General features: G+C 42.4%; 1 protein-coding gene and 1 long non-coding RNA gene across 2 annotated transcripts in view; one reads left to right on the forward strand and one right to left on the reverse strand.

The window, feature by feature from the left end:
- Positions 1–19,833, reverse strand: part of BFSP2 (beaded filament structural protein 2) — a 35,632-nt gene that overhangs the window by 11,019 nt on the left and 4,780 nt on the right. Inside the window, exons 2-4 of the mRNA XM_038393190.2 lie at positions 13,112–13,194; positions 6,715–6,871; positions 3,458–3,619 (exon numbers count right to left, since the gene is read on the reverse strand). Of these exons, the coding sequence (XP_038249118.1) occupies positions 3,458–3,619; positions 6,715–6,871; positions 13,112–13,194 (402 nt within the window). The remainder of the gene's footprint in view (positions 1–3,457; positions 3,620–6,714; positions 6,872–13,111; positions 13,195–19,833) is intronic.
- The window catches only part of LOC119852173, a 45,927-nt gene continuing 44,307 nt past the window's right edge, over positions 18,214–19,833 (forward strand). Inside the window, exon 1 of the long non-coding RNA XR_006279277.1 lies at positions 18,214–18,320. This is a non-coding gene — a long non-coding RNA (uncharacterized LOC119852173). The remainder of the gene's footprint in view (positions 18,321–19,833) is intronic.

Genomic DNA, 19,833 nt, shown 5'->3' on the forward strand with positions numbered 1-19,833 from the left:
GGCCTTCATCTCACACCTGCACGACAGTGCGATCCCACCAATCAGTGCTTGTTTCCCTAGTCCAAAAGAGACGGTCTCACCATATGCAGCTGCTCTGTGAATGCCAAAAGCACTGATAAGTTGCTGCTGTCCATATCACACTCAGGTGCCTTCGGTTCATCCTCTGTCAGTAACTTTGCGAGTAACTCTACTGCCATACATGATATCCTCATGACAGTTAACAGCGCATAGGAGAGAAGTGCAGGATCCATCCTCTCTCACTACAGATGCTGGCGTGCACTACAAAGACTGACAGTTGGAAAAACGGCGCGAAAGGAAGCCAAAAACTGTTGGAGGGCTGGGACACAAAGCGGTGCATGACGGGACATTTTGCACGTCCCAGGATGTGCTGTGCTCCATTTCCACCTTCCCACAACACATAGTGAAAGATGGTGTCGCCAGGCACTGTGGGATGCATACCCACAGTGCATTGCTCACGCCGTCGACAATGGTGCCCTGAATGTGGACATGGTCTGTCAAGAGAGAGCAAATGTAGACTTGCTTTGGTGTCTTTGCTTTTGTCGATTTTTTTTGTGTCGACATTAGTTTCATCGACAAAACTTGCCAGGGTAGACAAGCCCTATGAAAAGTTAGGTATGTGTCAAAAGTCCCCTTTGCATGTGACACTTCTGCACAGTTGAAGTGCTGGTTGTTAGTAGAGGCTATAATAAATTTCTGTTTTTTAAATAGGAAAGAGTGAGAGGATCAACTTCCACATGAGGATGAGGAATAAGTGGGGAGAGGGGACTGAAGGAATTGGTTTCTTGTAGGCAGTTACACACCCCTAAAACATGTAGTGGGCCACATCCTCAACAAAGGTAATTTGATGTAGTGCCATTGACTTCAGTTGAGGTAGGGTAGGCCAATTTAAGCCATCTGAGGATCTGGATTACATAAAATCAGCTCTGTGAAAGATTTGCTTAACAAGATTTGAAGTGTAAGGATTTGATGAAGAATCTCCTCAATAAACTCATTTTTTTAGGTTCTTATATGGCCACCATCACCCTGGTGTCATTGTTGAAATCAAGGGATCATAGGCCCCGACTTTCTAATGTGCTGGGCTCTTCCCCAGGCCCCACCACCATTCCACCTCTTCTCCCAAGGTCCCCCGCCCCATTCCATCCCCTTCCCTGCGCATGACCTGTACTCACTCCTTCCCTCTCCCCCCCCCCCCGACACCTCCTGCATACCGCGGATCAGCTGATCCACTGTGGGTGGGAGGTGCTGGGGGGTAGGTGGAGGTGCTAATTGCGAGGCCTGCGGACGGGAGGCGCTGATGGGGGCTGCCACACCCACATTTTTTTTTCCATGGGTGCTCCAGCCCTGGAGCACCCATGAAATCGGTGCCTCTGCAAGGGATGTTTCTTTCTTATCTATAAAATAGTAACATTCTTTAAATTTAAATACTTTTTACAGAGACAGGCTGTACCTCAGATTCCTCTTTCCTTTCATTTTGCTGTCCTCCTTATCCCCACACCCCTGTTGTACCCTCTATTTTTGTAGCAGCTCCGCATCATAAACCTTATGGGGACTATGTCTTTTCTAAGTATTTCTGCAGCACAGCAGCAATCGTGATTTTACTGTGCTGTTCTCTGTTGCAATAATCAGTGGAGAGTGAGATGGCTGTAAAAATTTAGGATTATGCGCTGAGCTTGATACTGCAATACTGCAAAAATACTTACCTAAGGTAGCTGTTTCCCCCACCTCTATCCCCCCCAAATCATGATTCATTTTAGCAGAGGAAAAGCTGCAGTACATTTCAGTGATTTTAGTTGCATTGTATGCAAGATGGCTGTTACTGAGACATGGTAGATGAAGCGGAAGGGTGAGGGGGCAGCAAAACAGAATGACAATTTTAAGCAGGGACGAAGATTAAAGCCAAATCTAGGGGACAAGTTTCCTCTCCACACCTATAAATGGTTCTCCTTTTATATGAAATCGTATCTCACAGTTATGGTCATTCCTAGTTGACACCAGTCAAATCCTTCTGTTTGCTAGGATGTTGGGTGCTAGCCTATATTTAATGGTCATGCATGTTTTTTCTTAAACTCTACCTTTTTATTTCCACCCCCAGCAAAGTAGTTGAGAAAGTGTGGCTTTTGACAAAAGATTGCATTCTTGAATCCTGTCAAGCCGTGGTTCTCAAACTTTTAGCAACCCAAGGACCCCCATTTTGATTTAAAATTTTTCGGGGACCCCCAAGCCCACCTGCTGAGGCCTAGGCCCCGCCCTCACTCCACCTAAGGTCTCACCCCACCTTTTCCTTTCCCGCTCACTGTCCCCCATCCTCACTCACTTTCACCAGGCTGGGACAGGGTGTTGGGATGCATGAAGGGGTGCAGGGTATGGGCTCTGGGAGGAAGTTTGGGTGCGGGAGGGGGTGTGGGCTCTGGGAGGAGTTGGGGTGTGGGAGGGGGTGCAGACTCCAGCCAGGCGATGCTTATGTTGGGCAGCTCCCGAAAGCAACCAGCACATCCCTCTGGCAGTGGCTCCTAGGAAGCCCCACAGGCGCCACCGCCACAGCTCCCATTGGCCAAAGTTCCCGGCCAATGGGAGCTGCAGAATCTGCGCTCGGGGCGGGGGCAGCATGCAGAGACCCCCGCCTCCTCACCTTTCCCTCCCCCCCCCCCCCGGGCCGCAAGGACGTGCTGGCTGCTTCCAGGAGCAGTGTGGAGCAAGGGTAGGCAGGGAGCCTGCCTTAGCTCCCCTGTGCCGCCAGACTTTTAGCATGTGAAATCTCCCGGTTTGGCTTCAGTAGCCTCTGGGAGATAGAGCCTGATTCTGGGAGACTCCCAGTGAAACTGTGAGGGTTGGCAACCCTAGCTGATCAGCAGGGCCGGTGGCCCCAGACATGATTCTGCCCTGTCCCCATTCCTCCCTCTCCCTCCCAGCACCTCCTGCACGCTGGGGAACAGCTGTTCCCTGGTGTGCAGCAGGCGCTGGGAAGGAGGAGGAAGAGTTGAGGGAGGAAGGGGAAGGAGTTGATCAGCTGGGCCTGTGGGCCCCCTGGAGTACCCTCAGGGACTCCTAGGGGTTTTCAGACCCCAATTTGAGAAACACTGCTGTAGAGAACTAATTTTCTGCTTTAGTGTCTCTGCACTGGAAATGATAGGAAAGCAAAAATGTGTATAGACTCCCTTATTTTGCAATGAAAGCATTGCTGTGTTAAAATGGATATAAATAGGGCCAATTTCCACCCTCAGTTACATCTGTGCCACCCCAATGAAGTCAGTGGATTTGCATGAATGTTTCTTGGGATGAAGCTGGATCAAGGTTCCTTAGAGTGTTATCATCACTCTTTGTTTCAAGAAAAAATATTTTAATGATTACCCCAGGGGACTAGAAAAAATATATTTTTCTTCAGTTGCAATATCAGTTGGTGTTGGAGACAGCTGCAGAGAACACTGTAGGTGCCTACCTTGGTATGAAGCAAGGCACCTGTCTCAACACGATTTTTCTCTATATCCTTCTCCCAGTGAATTCTGATTTTTTCCAGTATGTCATCTAGGCCAGTTCCAATAGGAGCTTCCAGTTCTTCCAGCTGTGATCCAGCAAGCTGATTGTATAACATCTTCACATCCTGAAAAAAACATGCATACAAGAAAAAGGGTTAGCGGTCAGTTCTAGCTTTAGAGGATACTAAGGAACACCTATGGTGCAATTCAGTTGTCTCGGTATGATGCAAACACATCTACAAAGCCATTATTTAAACTTTAGCTCTTGTTGGGGCTATTGCAAACTACTTAAAAGATCTGATTCTCCACTACTTTGCACCTTTTGTGGTCATTTACACTATTGCAAAGTGAATGCAGTGTGAGTGTAAAACACTGTCATTCTGTTCTGGTAGTGCTGAACACTTTATCTGCACAGGAGTAAATGACTGTATAAAGTGCAAAGCAGTGGAGAAGCAGGCCCATTGTCTAGAGGCCCGTTGTCTATCCTGCTCTGTGGAGGGAATATTTCAACTAATCAACTCTTTCATATGATTTCCAAAGTATGGTGTGTTACAGGCACCTTTAGGATCCTTCCCAAGAGTATAGCACAGCCCCCAACTGAAACTTGTCGCTGTATAAGCGTCTGTGTGTATGTATGTATAAATATACTGTGTCTCAGCTCAGTGGATCTGCATGCTTCTTGGATGTGAGGCTGGGATATGAAAGGAATAAAACTTCCTGGAAAAGTTTGTTTATCACTACTTGAGAAAAACATTTTGATGGCTGGTAACAGGCCCATTATTTAATATTTATTTTCTGCAGGCTAACTTCAGGCCACCTCTTCTACAAATGCTTGTACAAATATTTTTGAGCACTGTCACTTGTATGGGCACAAAAACAAATGAGGTGTGCACATGTAGGCCTGAATTGTAGTCCCTTTTACATCACCCTGTTTACGTATACCATTTCCATATACTGCTAGAACAGTGTGAATTGGTCTGTAAACCATATCACCTACAAGTGATGACAGTGTTGAGAATATGCGGGCAAGGGTATGTAAAGATGTACATGCAAAAATGGAGGCTGGGTTGAGGTCCCTTTAAAAATGTGTCCCTTTAATATAATCATTCTGTTCAACAGTTTTCTGTGATGTCATTTCCATGTGAAGATAAAGTACTTATTCTGGGTTCAGTTTTGACCTGTCTTATGTCCCTGCACTGGTAAATAATGGAGCATATGTCACAACCTTACTCCTCTGGGTACAGAAGCCACTACTCCCTTCTAGGGCTGTCGATTAATCACAATCAACTTGCACGATTAACTCAAAAATTAATTGTGATTAAATCAATGAATTGTGATTAATCACCGTTTTAATCGCACTGTTAAACAACAGAATACCAACTGAAATATATTAAATTTTTTTTTTGCATTTTCAAATAAATTGATTTCAATTACAACACAGAGTACAAAGAGTACAGTGCTCACTTTATAGTATTTTTTATTACAAATATTTGCACTGTAAAAATAATAAAATAAATAGTATTTTTCAGTTCACCTCATACAAGTACTGTAGTGCAATCTCTTTAGTGTGAAAGTGTAACTTACAAAGGTAGATTTTTTTTTTGTTACCTAACTGCACTCAAAACAAAACAATGTAAAACTTTAGAGCCTACAAGTCCACTCCGTCCTACTTCTTGTTCAGCCAATCGTTCAGACAAACGAGTTTGTTTACATTTACTGGGAGATAATGCTGCCCGCTTCTTGTTTACAATGTCACCTGAAAGCGAGAACAGGCATTCGCTAGCATTTTTATAACTGGCATTGCAAGATACTTACGGGCCAGATGTGCTACAGATTCATATGTCCCTTCATGCTTCAACCACCAATCCAGAGGACATGCGTCCATGCTGACAACGGGTTCTGCTCAATAACGATCCAAAGCAATGCAGTCTGACGCATGTTCATTTTCATCATCTGAGTCAGATGCCACCAGCAGAAGTTTAACTTTCATGATAAAGAGATTGCACTACGGTACTTGTAGTAGGTAAATTGAAAATACTATTTCTTTTTACCGTGCAAATATTTTTAATCAAAAATAAATATATAGAGTGAGCACTGTACACTTTGTATTCTGTGTTATAATTGAAATTAATACATTTGAAAATGTAGAAAACATCCATAAATATTTAATAAATCGTATTCTATTATTGTTTAACAGTGCGATTAATCGCGATTAATTTTTTTTAACCGCTTGAAAGCCTTACTCCCTTCCCTTCCCACCACACGTGGAGGGGAAGAGGTAGACTGAGACAGGGAGTGGATGGAGCCTTGGCTTGGCACAGCTGTGCCAGTGTGGATGGGGAAGCAATCTACAATTAGGTATCAGGCTGGTCCAGCTTACTTCCCCAGTGGAACAAGGAGAATGCAGGTACTGAATTTTGACTCTCTTGAGGTACAGTTTGCTCCCTGTTCTGTTCCTTGGGCAGCACAACTATGCCCTGCCCTTAAATGGGCCTTGTGGTAACTCTGCAATTTGTCTTCTGTCATTGAGGGTGCTTACTTGAGATTAGATGCTGAAGCCTTTACTGGTATGACTAATCTTCACTAATTCAATTCCTACTTAAGTCAATGAATAAGGATTGCAGAATTGGGCCCGTGAGTAATCTATTTTCTCAAGTAATTATGACTTGTTTCAATGATTTGTTGCTCAGAACAGATGGTGAAATTAAGAGTCTTGGGAATGGAGTGGTTTGCTAAGTATCGCACATTTAATGTAAAGTAATTTATGTACGTTATTTCAGAAGTTTGAGGGTTTAAAAATTCCATGGGGCCAGATTCTTCTCTCAGTGGAATTTACTTTTTATTTATATTGGTGTGAATAAGAGGTGAATCAGGCCTCGGAGCACTGGAGATTTACACCTAATGAAAGTCCAGCCTCATAAATCATCTTGTGTGTTCATCGTGTTCAGTGTCACATGGAGTGAAGATAGTTCAACTCTGTTATATTTATCAGATGTCAGAAATGTGGAAAGTTGTATATGGATAACTTTAATTAGGACTAGAAAGATGAGAGGTCTGTAAGCTAACAAAAGAGAGAGAGAGATAGTAACAATTTGCAGATAGATAACTATCATTTATACTTGACAGAATTAGCTTTTTTGCTTCTGGTTAAGATAGTGTCATACTGATGTGACTTAAACAGACACATACTACCTATGCATTGCACCCAGTCTTGACTTACTTCTTCATGATTCTTTGATAGCAGACCTAATTCTTCTTTCATGCTTTCTATCTGACGCTTCAGATCCATTTTAGTTAAATTAGCATCATCAATCACTTTATATAGGGAATTAATTTCATCTTCCACTGCCTTTCTGAATGGCTGCTCATTTTCATATCTGCAGAGAAAAACGTAGTAAGCATATGTGGTCAAACTTGTATATTGTAAATGATACTGTAGTAACCCTGGCCCCAACATCAGTACCTGTTGTAGTTTTAAGATAGAGATACTATTAGGGGTAGGGTGACCATACATCCCATTTTGGCCGGGACAGTCCCTTTTTTAAGCCCTGTCCCGGCCGTCCTGACTTTATTGGCAAAAGTGGCAAGTTGGCAAGAGCAAATGGGGCAAATGCCCACTTTTGTGGAAATAAAGCAGAGTTTGGAGGAATGTGTGAGGGAGCGCCAGCCGTGCACAGGGGGTAGGCAGTGCTTGGGCAAGCAGTGACGCCAGCCTCGCGTGGGCAGCGTGCTGGGCAGTGGGGCTGTTCGCTGCTGCAGGGCAGCGTGGCAGAGTGTCTGGCTCTGGCCGGGCAGCGTGGCTGCCAGACATGCTGCTCTGAGCGGCATGGTAAGGGGGCCGGGGCAGGGGGTACCGGGGCAGTCAGGGGATAGGGAACAGGGGACGGTTGGATAGGTGTGGGAGTCCCGGGGGGGCCTGTCAGGGGGCGGTTGGATGGGGAAGAGGCTATGGTCGGGGGCGCAGTCGGGGATGGGAACCCCAGGGTGGGTTGGATAGGCGTGGGAGTCCTGGGGGGCCTGTCAGGGGACAGGGAGCAGGGGGTTATATAGGGGGTGTGGTCCTGGGGGGGCAGTTAGGGGCGAGGGGTCCCAGGAGGTGGTGGTCAGGGGACAAGTAGTAGCGGGGTTGGATGGGTGGGAGGTTCTAAGGGGGACAGTCAGGGGGTGGGAAGTGGGAGGAGTCGAATAGGGGGCAGGGGCCAGGCTGTTTGGGGAGGCACAGCCTTCCCTACCTGGCCCTCCATATAGTTTTGCAACCCCAGTGTGGCCCTCGGGCCAAAAAGTTTGCCCACCCCGATCTAGGGGCTGAGTTAGTGGATAAACTTGAGCTGGAGTAGGAGATGAGGTGATAAAATAAAAGAAGAACAGGAGAATAAAAGTAAGGAAAATAGGAAAGCTTTCAGGTCAGGAGAAGCAGAAAAAAATAGAACTGGATATGTTAGCAGATACTATTAGAGAAGGGAAGTAGAGGGAAATAAAATCTGCAGACGTACTGGAGAGAAACTACCAAGGGAAAAGAACTGAAAAGAAATATAATTGGTGAAAAAGGGAATTGATCAAAAAGTTGTATTAGATGAAAATAGATTCTGAAAACTGTAAATGAGAAGCTCAACCACAAAGGACCTAAAGTAAATGAAAAGAGAGAATGACTGTGAACATCTATTGAAGGAATGCAATTTGAAGGCATCTAATGGCCAAGTGTGAGCCACTAGATGAAGAAACTCTGTGTGTGGATAAACTTGATGAACAGAGGTACAGCCACAGGATCATCGAATCCAAAGAATACTACAAGTCGAAGTGAAGCAAAGGACAGCTAAAGTGGAGTTGGACTTACAACCCAGGAGAGGAAAAATTGATTATCCTTTGTAGTGACCCAGTATATTGTTGAGAAATTTATTTTGTTCTCGTTAATAAGGATGCATGTGGTATTAACTGCACAAATTAAGGAAGAGTAGTGTGTACAAGCTCGCAAAGGTTAATGAATTAGTGGATTAACACTGCAAATTGCTGTCACAAACAGGATAGAAGGAGTTCAAAGCAAGAGGGTGACCATGTTAAAATAACATAAGTCAGTCGAGGGATAATTCAGGAGAAAGGACAACTGTGGGCGGGGCCCAACAGCCACTCGCGCCAACACCACTGACCATGCCATATTTCTTTGGAGCTCCTTGGTTGTCTAAATTTTCTAGATACAGTTATGAAAGTAATGCTGTTTCATTTGGAGAATTTAAAACAATGCTACAGTCAATGTTTAGACTGCATGGAGAAAACCGAGATTCTGACTGGGCAATTAGTGGGTACAGCTAAAAAAGAAGTGAGTACATGGCTGAAAAATGAAAAAGGGACTGTAGAACAAATAGTCAGAAGATTAGGCTGTATGTTTGACAGTCGTACCTTGTCAGAATTGAAACAGAGGTTCTTTCCCAGGGTACAAACTCCAGCAGAAGTCAGTATACGTTAGGATTACAGGAGGTTTTACAAGCAATAGAAAAGTTAGAATCTCATGAAGCCCAAGATACTGATAACACGCTGAAAGACAAATTCATTGAGGGGTTATGTATATTATGTTATATATGGAATGAAAGTTATTGTTAAGATAGAATCTGGAAACCTCCATCCTGGACTTTAAGAAGAGGCTATAATACTTATGAGAGGTGAAGGACCAGTCAGGGCCGTTATGGTATATCCACAGTATGGCTACAAATTGCTGTTGCCTTGCAGTCTGAAAATGGTAGTCAGTGTGTGGTACAAGCTGGCCAAAATTCAGAGGATGGTAATTCTGGGATAGAAAATACATTTTTGGAGAAAATTTAAGAGGGGTATAGAGAGAAATTCAAGATATGAGACTGGATTTGAAGCAGGAAGTCTTGGCACCTAGAAAATACAGATGAATGCCACAGGGAATTGAGATGGGTCATTGCACAGCCAATAGTTGATTACGATGGTAATCCTATTTGCAGGAGATGCGGTGAGGTGGGACATATAGAAAGGAGGTACGTGACTAAAAATACTAATGCTGTGGCTTTAAGCAGAAGGTTGCGGATTGGGGGTCGGATCTTGGAGGGACAAGAGAATAGACCTGAACAACATTGGAGGGCAGGCTGCTGCTATAGGAAAATGCCTGTCTGTTTAAGATTAATGGGATAGAAATGCGGGCCTTGCTGGATACCAGGTCACAAGTTACCACATTAGAGCCAACATTTCATAAAATATTAGGCTCAAAATTGTTTGACTACTAAATACAGGGTGAAGTTGTACCAGGAAATTGTTTAGCTATCCCATGTGTTGGCTACATGGAAGCTGAAATTAAAAGTGGGACTACTAAATATCGCAATCAGGGTATTTTTGTTAGTGATGTCAACAGTGAATGCTTACCACCAACAGTCATAGGTATGAATCTACTGCAACATTGTTATGAGGAGCTGCTGCAGGTACTAAGGATCAGGAGAAGCTCTCCAGTCAAAAAAAGAAAGTCTGGCAGAATATGTTTAGACATATAAGAAATTATAAAACTTTTTATAATCAATATGGGGAAAGTGAGAATAAAAGAGACGCTTCCCATCAAGTTGCACCCAAATACAGAAATCATTTTAATTTGTAAAACAAAAATGGGTTGACAGGGATATATTGCTTTACCTCGCTCAGAGGTAAAGAAGGGAATCCTACAATAGTTGCAAAAATGTTGTAACGGGGAAAGGATTAGTACCAGTTGTGACTCTAAATTATGGGGGCCAGACCTATGACATTATATAGAAGTCATGTGAGCTGTGCCAGTTATACTAATTTAAAAAAAAAGATGGGAGACTGTGCTTTTGTGTAGGTTCATTGAAAGTTGAACCAGGTCACCCATAAAACTGCCTATTCCTTATCTAGAATTGAAGATTATTTAGCAGCATTAAAGTCAGCAATTTTTTTTCTACTATTGATTTAGCTAGAGGTACTGGCAAATTCCAGAAGATCAAGAAAAAAAAGGGCCTTTGTGACATTCTGGGAGGACGTATTAGGGGAGACTTAGGACTGGAAGGGCTGTCTTGTGTCAACCTGCAAAGGTGAGAGCCAGGGTGAGACCTTGTGCTTCTGGGCTAGCTACTCATGTCAGGGATCTGAACCACAGCTGCATGGCACAAAGGCCCCCAAGATTATAGGGAAGGCGGGAACAGAACCTCTTACTGGTCTAAGTAGTCCCCAAAATGTCACACCATCATGTTAATTATTGGTATGTACCAGATAGATAGGCACAGAAGATATCTCTCACCATACCATTTCTTCATACACTTCAAAACCATTGTCAGGTCAATCATCATGCCTTGCTTTATTAAAAGGCAAATTATGTCAAGACACTAATTAGCAGTTTGAGAAACAGCATTGTCTAGTGGGTAGAGTTCTGGAATGGGAATTGGGAGACCTGTGTTCTTTTCCTGGATCTGACATTCTCATACTAAGTGACCTTGGGTGGCTTTTCCTTTCTGTATCTCTGTTGCCGCATCTATAAAATGGGGATAGTAATCTGCACCCATCTTTGCAAGGTGCCGTGAGAACTAAGGATGAAAAAACTATATGAGCTCCAAGTATTACTATTACTGTTTATTATTAAACATATTGGGGAAAGGCTTGGTTTGTTGTTCCTTGGGATGTAATCCACCTTTAAGGGCAAATCCCAGTCATGTTGAAGCAAATGGAAAGTTTGCCACTGACTTTGGACTTAAAACTACCTTGTCACCAGCACAGGCCTTATGCACACAAACTGCCTAATATTCTTATTATTTCTCTTTTTAAAATATCATAACATATAATGTTCCTGCAAGCATCTCTAATTTGGCCATTGCTTTATAATGAAAATAAAAAAATCAGGTGGCAACTGCTCATTAGTAAAAAAAAACATGCTATTAAAGCAAAATGCCTGGCTGAAAAATGCAGCTGTTTTTTCCCTACAAGCTCAATGGGGATTTTTTTTTATATTGCTTTGTTTGTCTATATTACTGTAAGTTGTTCCTTTCTCATTCTAATCTTTTGTTCTAAATTATGGCCATGACATTGGCCTGGTCATGTGAAAAGTCTCTTGTTCAATGCACAGATTTTCAGTTCAGGGATGCTGCAGCACTGAGCTCAGCCAGTTTGGGCAGCTGGACTCTCTGATACAGGTGTGAACAGAGCCAGCTTCATAAACAATTTCTACACTGCTCCATTGGTGAGCTGCCTTCTTTGCCTGGAATTCAGTAGCTTGGGAAACAGGTGGATGACCCCAGTGAAAGCTAGTAGAGATTTTAATATTCGTTGCTCTGATTCAGTGAAAACAAAGAAAATGTTTTGTATATTTAAATTGCTAGTGAAAGTCAGTTGGCAATTTTGTTTTACCACTTAGATTATGAAATTGACAGACTGCATTTGAAAGAGTAGTATTAGCAGCTCAAAGCTTTGTTTTTCTGACAGAAACATTAAAGAGAAGGCCAAAAACACAATGTATATTTTGATGTTGTTATTAAATTTAACTATTAAAGAGAGATGAATTTAGGAAAAGATCAAAATCATTGAAGATAAACTAGTGTGAAATACATGTGGAGTATAAAGCAAACCCTTGCTTTTTAGAACTATTTACATATGAATAAGGGTTAGAAGAATCAGGCCTAATATGTTGTTGTAGTTGGTTGTTGTAGCAGTAGTAAGTGCAATTCAAAGGGACACTATAAACCAGTGGTTCCCAAACTTTTTACTTTGCGCAGCTCCCCCGCCCACCCTTGTCCGCACCCCAGGAGTTAGGCTGGGAGTGGGGCCATGGCTCTGGGTAGCGGGGTAAGGGTGATGAGGCTGGGGGCGGGAGTGGGGCTGGCAGCCAGGGCCCGCGGGGCTGGGGCCAGGTGTGAAGCTGGGTGGTGCTCCCTCCCCACCCCCTGTGGGGGCAGGCCCGAGCCCCAGCCACTCCCTCCTCGAATGTTCCCCTGCACCCCACAGGGTGAGGACCTCTGCTGTAAACAGACATCTACAAGTGATACAAATGGTAACTTAGATTTTGAAAACTGTACGAATTTTTAAAAGTACAATTTGTCACTATTTGTGCTCTTCTATTTTTTTCATTACTTTCATCATGGACAATGAAAATCAGTAGTCAGTTTCATTTTTGTATATAGGCATTGCACTGAGGCTCATTGTGCTACGTTTGTATTTCTTGTTTCACATGATGTTTTAAAAAAAACATAAACACATTTCCATAGGAATTGGGTTTTATAAAGGTTTGTTTTTAAAAAATTAAAATTTTGAGCCAGATTTGAGTTGTGTCCCTTTAGCAAGAGCTCTAGGTCTTTATATCAGTGAGAGCACAGTAATGACTTTGCCAGTAAATTTCTGACTGCTGGAAATATTTAAAGTCGCACTATTTCAAAATAATAATAATAATATGTTGCTCTCAAATCACCTATCTGAGGATCTCAAAATTCATTACAACCTTAATTTAGCTACACAATAAGACCGTGAGATAAGGTCACAGGATGTCCAAGGTCAAAAAGTGAGTCAGATCCCTATGCTAATTCTCTCTAATATGGAGAGTTCCGTTTTCATATTCAATATGATAAGTGTATGTTTAGTCAAAGAAGTCACCCATATTGTTGCCTCAAGAAAACTACCTGTCTTTAAAATCTTCAGCATAGGCTTGAATGTTCTCCATCTGTAACATAAGACGTGCATTTTCGAGGACCGCATCACCCACCTAGAATAATGACACAACAGAGTTAGAACAATTAAGTATATTAAATATGTGTATATTGCAAGCATATACATAATTTTAGATTCTGAAAGTAATTTAACCTTTGGCCTAGAGCTACTCAAATTATTCCGTGGACGTGACACCTATTTGTTCACAAATTATCCACAAATAGGGTGTAATTTTTCTTAATTTCTTCATTGTTCACAATTGTTCAACAACCAGTTGTGTAAACAAATTGTAGCTTCTCGTTTGCAAACTGGTCACAGTGGGTGAAGTTCACTGCTGTGCAGAGGACCCAGCACAAGGCCTATGTATAACTTAAGTGCTACTTAAATCCAGTGTGGAAAGGATAAGTAGGATAAGTATAAGTATACAAGTGGTATATGGACCTTGTGTTGGGCCCTCTGCACAGTCGTGAATTTCACCCAGTGAATATTTGCTGTTCATGCCTAAATCCTACGTTTCAGTTCCCTAATTGTGTGGCATGGCTTCATAAACAGGATTCTTTTTCTCTTTTCACACAGTCTGTCCATGAAGATCTTTGACTGTTAGACAAAACTACTTTATGACCGGAAAGAGCTTTTCAAGCTGGCCAAGAGAGTAGTTGCAGTACAAATCCTTCTTTTGGCTATTAATTAATGTTTTGATTTCCACATGTTCTTTGTGAATAAAAACAACCAAATGTTTGCAGATAAAAGGGGTTGTGAATTCCACAAAAGAGCTCAGTTCTGCCACGCTGACTCACATAAAGTAGTACCTTACTCTGCAAATACTTTTGATATATGGCAAGAAACTAATCAACATGAGCAAGAGAGGCACAAATAGCCCTAAGTGAACTGGCAGGTGTAATTCTCAAGAATGCTCCAAAGTACTTTGTTGTTCTTCTCACCCAGTGCTACTGATGGAAGATGGAATTAAAAATAAATCCAGAATGAGTCTTTAGCTTTGCTTTTAATGAAAAATAAATATGCCTGCAAACAAATGATTATAATAACTCTCTAAATTTTGCATAATATTTAGAGTATGCTACATAAAAGTTTGAGCTGAATTAAAATACTCTAAATTCTGGACATTTTTGTTACCATAGGGTTGAGTATTATAAATGTCGGGGCTTTCTCTATAGCATACAGCTAAATGCAATGAATGTGGGTGGGACTTGATAGGCAATTAAATTGGATGTTAATACTCAGGAGTTCTTACACACCAGCTAACACACATCCTCTAGGTAGGTGTTTTATTACCCTTATCCTAAGACATTTTAGAAACTCATAACATTTGAGTTAATGAAAAACAAACTTTAGGCATGACCAAAAGGTGATGGGCAGAAGCTAGATAAATAAGCAGCTGGAGAATAAATTATCCTGCACTGTTCCCTGGGCTAGCACATTCAAACCTTGAAAAATCCACAATGTAATATTAATTCCATCAAAATGCAAAATACTTTTAGATTACAAAATTAGTCACTGGAAACTAAAGTTGATCTACTTACCCATTTTTCTGGCATAGGATTTAGGTGGGAATTGTGGGAAAGTGGCTGAAGTATGTGAGTAGGGGCTGCTCCTGATCACTATAAAATTAAGCACCTTAAACCCCACTCACATCCTCCATCACCACTCAACCCATTGTCTTCCCTTCCCTACTCTTCAGCAATCTAGCCTCACTTCCAAAGGCCTTACACCCTTCCCTCTAAACAGTCAATCTGCCTACATGAATGAGCAGTTCATTGAAGACGTGGTAGAGTGGCAAGAAGAATCTCAGGGGTTTGGTCATGTGCTTTTGCACCGCTCTCTCTGGCAGTAGCTGGAGCCTCTGACTCCCCTCCCAGAACTCAGGCTCCACCTCTGAAAGGGGAGGGGAGATGGAAGGACACAGGGCAGCAGTGTGGAGGAAGGGTCTACCACACACAGAGATATGCCCTAGGGAGTCCTATTACATTGTCCGTGATCCAGGGGGTGAATAAGGAGCAGAACTCAGCCTAGCCAGTTTCTCACTACTAGTGCTGCATCTTTGGCAAGAGCTAGAATTTCTCCCCATCTGGGACCCTACTCTGTCATATACCATCATGCTTTGGGGGGTTATTTTTCATTTTAAGAATTTTGGACTACATTTTAATTACATTTGAATTTTGATTGTAGCCATAAGACACAGATAAATACTGCAAAACATTTTTCTTGAATTTTAAATGAATGAGTTTTCCTTATGGGAGTTTTTATGTTTTGCTTTCTGCAGACGGCCCTGCAATCAAATTTTCATTGCAACGTTGCATGCACAGATTTTTTCAGAAACCAATTTTTTTCTTACTCATCCAGTCTACATGGTTAAAATAATTTGTCAAGTATTTTAGAAAAAGAGCTAAATTTGAGGAAATTTGGCTGATCACCCAGCCAACAAGACTGCATTCATCAAACTATGCATTGCAAGTTATTTACTACACTCTATTAATCACCAAAACATAAGGAGCCAAATTGAAACCTAGTGTAAGATGGTGAAAATCCTTTGATTCCAGTGAAATTGCACCTATTTATGTCAGGTGTGACTGTGGCCCAGAAAATGCAAAATTAAGGCTCTCACCCTATTTATAACACTCAGCATTCTGCCTTGCCACTCTGAAGAGCATAAACCAAGAAATGTCAACTTTTGTTTAGAAGCACTGGCTAAATTCAATAGGTCAAATTCTGGCCACAGTTAAACCCATGCAATCCATTGATTTCAATGGCAGTGAGGCAAAACTTCAGTGGAGTTGCAAATGAAAGCAAAATTTGACCTGAAATACCTAGTCGTTTTGCTTTAGTTATCCACCTCAACATGGGTTCAAACTCTGCAAAGTCCACAAGTGAAATATGCTTGGTGGTCTTATCCAAGGCCCTGATCCTCAAAGGTATGTAGGCATCTAATTCCCATTGATTTCAGTGGAAGTAAGGAGTCTAAATAACTTTGACCATCTGGGCCCAAGTTCCTAAAGAATGTTTGCGCACATGAAAAAGCCACTTCTTTGTGTGGCATGGGTATCAGTCTGCTCTTAGGAAGAGGCTGATCTAAGTCTTTCCATTGACTACAAAAGAAGTTGGAAAGTTGGATCAGGCACTAAAATAGCAATGGTGTTGCAGGTCAGGCGTGAGGAGCAGGTGCACATCTGTATGGGGAACACGATTGCACGATTATGATTTTAAGTTTCTGACTCTCATGTATCAAATTCATCCAAAAATAATAATAAAGAAATCACTGGTATTTTACCAGAAATGCACTTCTGAATCTGCTATCATGTGAAACCTCTTCCCACTAGTAACAGCAGTAAAAGTGAAACATCACTGCTTTTTTCTTTTGAAAGAGTTCCTTTTAAAGGGCCCGATCCAAAACTGATTGTAGTCAATGGAAAGGCTCCCATTGTCTTCAGTGGGCTTTGGATAAGGCCCATAACGACTACTAGTATGTTCCTGCTCCATGTTGCTCTAAGCATTGCCATTTACTTCAGAAGAAATGGGATTTGGTCCATAGCGACAGCTGGGCCAATTAGCCTCCTGTACCAGAAAAAGGATTGTCCAGTGCTTTTGGATTTGGTTAGAGTGGAATCTTTATTGGCACTCATGGATGTAATACCACAGAGAGCTTCAGCTTTGTATATGTTGTAAAATGTCAATGGATTGCTGCCTATCCACCCTCTTGGAAAGTCAGTCTATCTAAAAATGAATAAATAAAAATATATGTATTTACACTAACCATGTACCCTGAGTAATGGAAACAAACCTGAATAATGGTGATTTTATTATTCACATCAAATACTATTATGTTTTTTGTACTTTAATCAGTTCAGTTCAAAACGAAACTGGGCCTCCTGATGTGTGGGTAAAATAGTATAACTTACAATGGATGCCGCAGAGGGTAGTAATTGGTGATTTTCAGCTGGCTGGCTTTATATGTCTTCATTGTGACAAATTGATCCCTGGTATAGCCCATTGGTTTCAATTAAGTTACATATGGCACATTATCTGTTCTAATTATTTTAAGAATAACAACACACGTTAGCAGTAGTATTACCTCAGTTTTACTGAGACACTTAGGCTAACTTTTACATGGCCTACAGATGGCAACTGGAGAAACCTTTAACCTCTGGATCCAGGCTGTCTTAAATTTTGGTAGTGTTCAAACTTTGAATCCAAAATGTTTCAAATTCTGGATTCAGACCTGAATTTTGTGGTTTGAGTCCATTGCTAATAGGAACATCTGTAGGGTCTGATATTCAGAGGTATAGAACACCCACAACTCCAACTGAAGTCAATGAGTGCTATGTCTTTCAGCACCTCTCAAAATCAGACCCATACTGTTAAAAACTGGATAGTAGAACTGAGAAGAAATGTATATAGATAATTTTTATGGAGAAAATTGGAACACTGAAAAAATCATCTCTCTCTGTCGTATTTACATTAGCTGTGAAAAGAGTATAAAAAGGTTACTCTTTTATAGACTAATAAGAAATGATGAAAGACTTCCATCTAGTGGCTTTTTTGTTCGATTTCATTCTTCTATGAGCATCAGGAGTTGAATACAAAAATTAATATTAATGAGAAATGATCATCTTTGCAATTTGTAATCCTCGTCACCGCTACATTAATTACAATGAGTGATGCAGCAGTTTAGGAAATGTCCTTATCTATGTTCATTTAAAATGACAAGGCTCATGGGGGAGTAAGTAACATCAGTTAGATATTGCTTCCTCTGTTTGTAAAATGAGAATATTTCTTTGCCACACAGGAGTGCTGTGAACCTTAATTCTTTAATGTTTGTAGTGCATTTTAAGATCCTAAGATAGAAAGTGCTATAAAATACAAAATTGTATAATTAATAATCCTCTGAGTCACATAATATATTTCTATATTCATATTTGTAATAACTTTGTAATTTACCCTTTGAACATATGCTTTTCATTCTTAGACTAATGCCAAAGTACAATTTTTCCACTAGTTTTATTGTGAATTCATAGATGTATTACATTTAGTTTTTAATTTATTTTCCCAATATTCATAGGAAATACGATTTGCAACAGTGGATCAAACTATTGGTCCATCTAGTATCCTGTCTCTGGCAGTGGCCATTACCTGATGCTTCAAAGGGAGGTACAACTTCCACTTCTGGTAATGCATTTTGTAAATTGTACTACACTGGTCCCTGGGGGGGAGAATTCTCTCAAGATGATTGACGATTTCCTGATTGCTAATAGTTAGAGATTGTCTTAAACCCTGAAGCATGAGGTTTAATATATCTTCCAAAATGTTTGCTCTCATTGATTAAGATAGCTTTGTATATTCTCATTAGTCATAAAAATATACAGTTCCTTTTTTGCTAAGTTCTTATCCTCAACAGTGTCCTGTATCAATCTGAAGACCATTAGACAGCCTTTTCCAGCTGCTCAGTAGCACCCTCCCCATGGCCCTAGCATTGCCAGGTGGTCTGGTTTTTGACCGGAACACCTGGTCAAAAAGGGACCCGGGCAGCTCCGCTCAGCACTGCTGACCAGGCCTTTAAAAATCTGGTTGGCGCGGGGCTGGCAGGCTCTCTACCTGGCTCCGTGTGGCTCCCCAGAAGGGGCAACATGTCCCTCGGCTCCTAGGCGGAGGGACAGCCAAGGAGGCTCCGTGTGCTGCCCCTGCCCCGAGTGCCGGCTCAACAGGTCCTGTTAGCCGGGAACCATGGCCAATTGGGAGCGGCAGGGATGGAGCCTGTGGGCGGAGGACACTGGCCACCCCTGTGCCTAGGAGCCGAGGGCCATGTTGCCGCTTCCAGGGAGCCACCCGAGGTAAGCGCCGCCCAGAGCCTGCACCACTCACCCCCTACACACACACGTCCCAACCTCCTGCTCCAGCCCTGACCCCCCTCCTGCACTCCGAACCCCTCGGTCCTACCCCTAGCTCAGACCCCCCATTCCCACCCCCAGAGCCGGACCCTCATCCCCTCCCACACTTAGAAACCCCTCTTGCACCCTGAATCCCTCATTCTCTCCCTCTGGAGTTCCCACCCCCCAGCTGGAGCCCTCACCCCCCCATATCCTGAACTCCTGCCCCAGCCTGGTGAATATGAGTGAGTGAGGGTGAGGGAGAGCAAGCGACAGAGGGAGGGGGATGGAGTGAGCGAGGGCATGACCTCGGAGAAGGAATGGGGCAGGTGCAGGTGTTTGGTTTTGTGTGATTAGAAAGTTGGCAACCCTACATGGCCCCCCTCTTAAATCGGAAAGCCAGCTCCCAGTTCTGCTTCCTACTGCACAGCTCTAGAGTCAGCTGCAAGGTAGAGCAGAGTGGCTGTAGTTGAAAGAGAAAGCTATCAGGAGCTAAGGAAAAGGACCACAGTGAAGCTGGAAGAGGAGCCTGTGCTACTGCAGGCTACTAAAGTAGATTAGTCTCTGGAGGCAGAAGGGGATTAAATATGCCAGTAAGGGAGGAACAGAAAGAGGGCACTATAAACTAAAAGAGAGGTGCAGAAAGGGAATCTGGGAATCCAGGAAGGATCCCCCAGAGTGTGCATGTTGGCCACTATCAGCCAATTTTGGGCAGTCAGGATGTTTCCCTGTTTGCCTCCATTCCATCAGAACCTTGTGGGGAAGGAAAGAAATCGGTTTCTCACTTCCTTGCAGCTCTTGGGGCAGCGTCTGAT

This window comes from Dermochelys coriacea, chromosome 2 (assembly GCF_009764565.3).
Source record: "Dermochelys coriacea isolate rDerCor1 chromosome 2, rDerCor1.pri.v4, whole genome shotgun sequence".
NCBI lineage: Eukaryota > Metazoa > Chordata > Testudines > Dermochelyidae > Dermochelys > Dermochelys coriacea.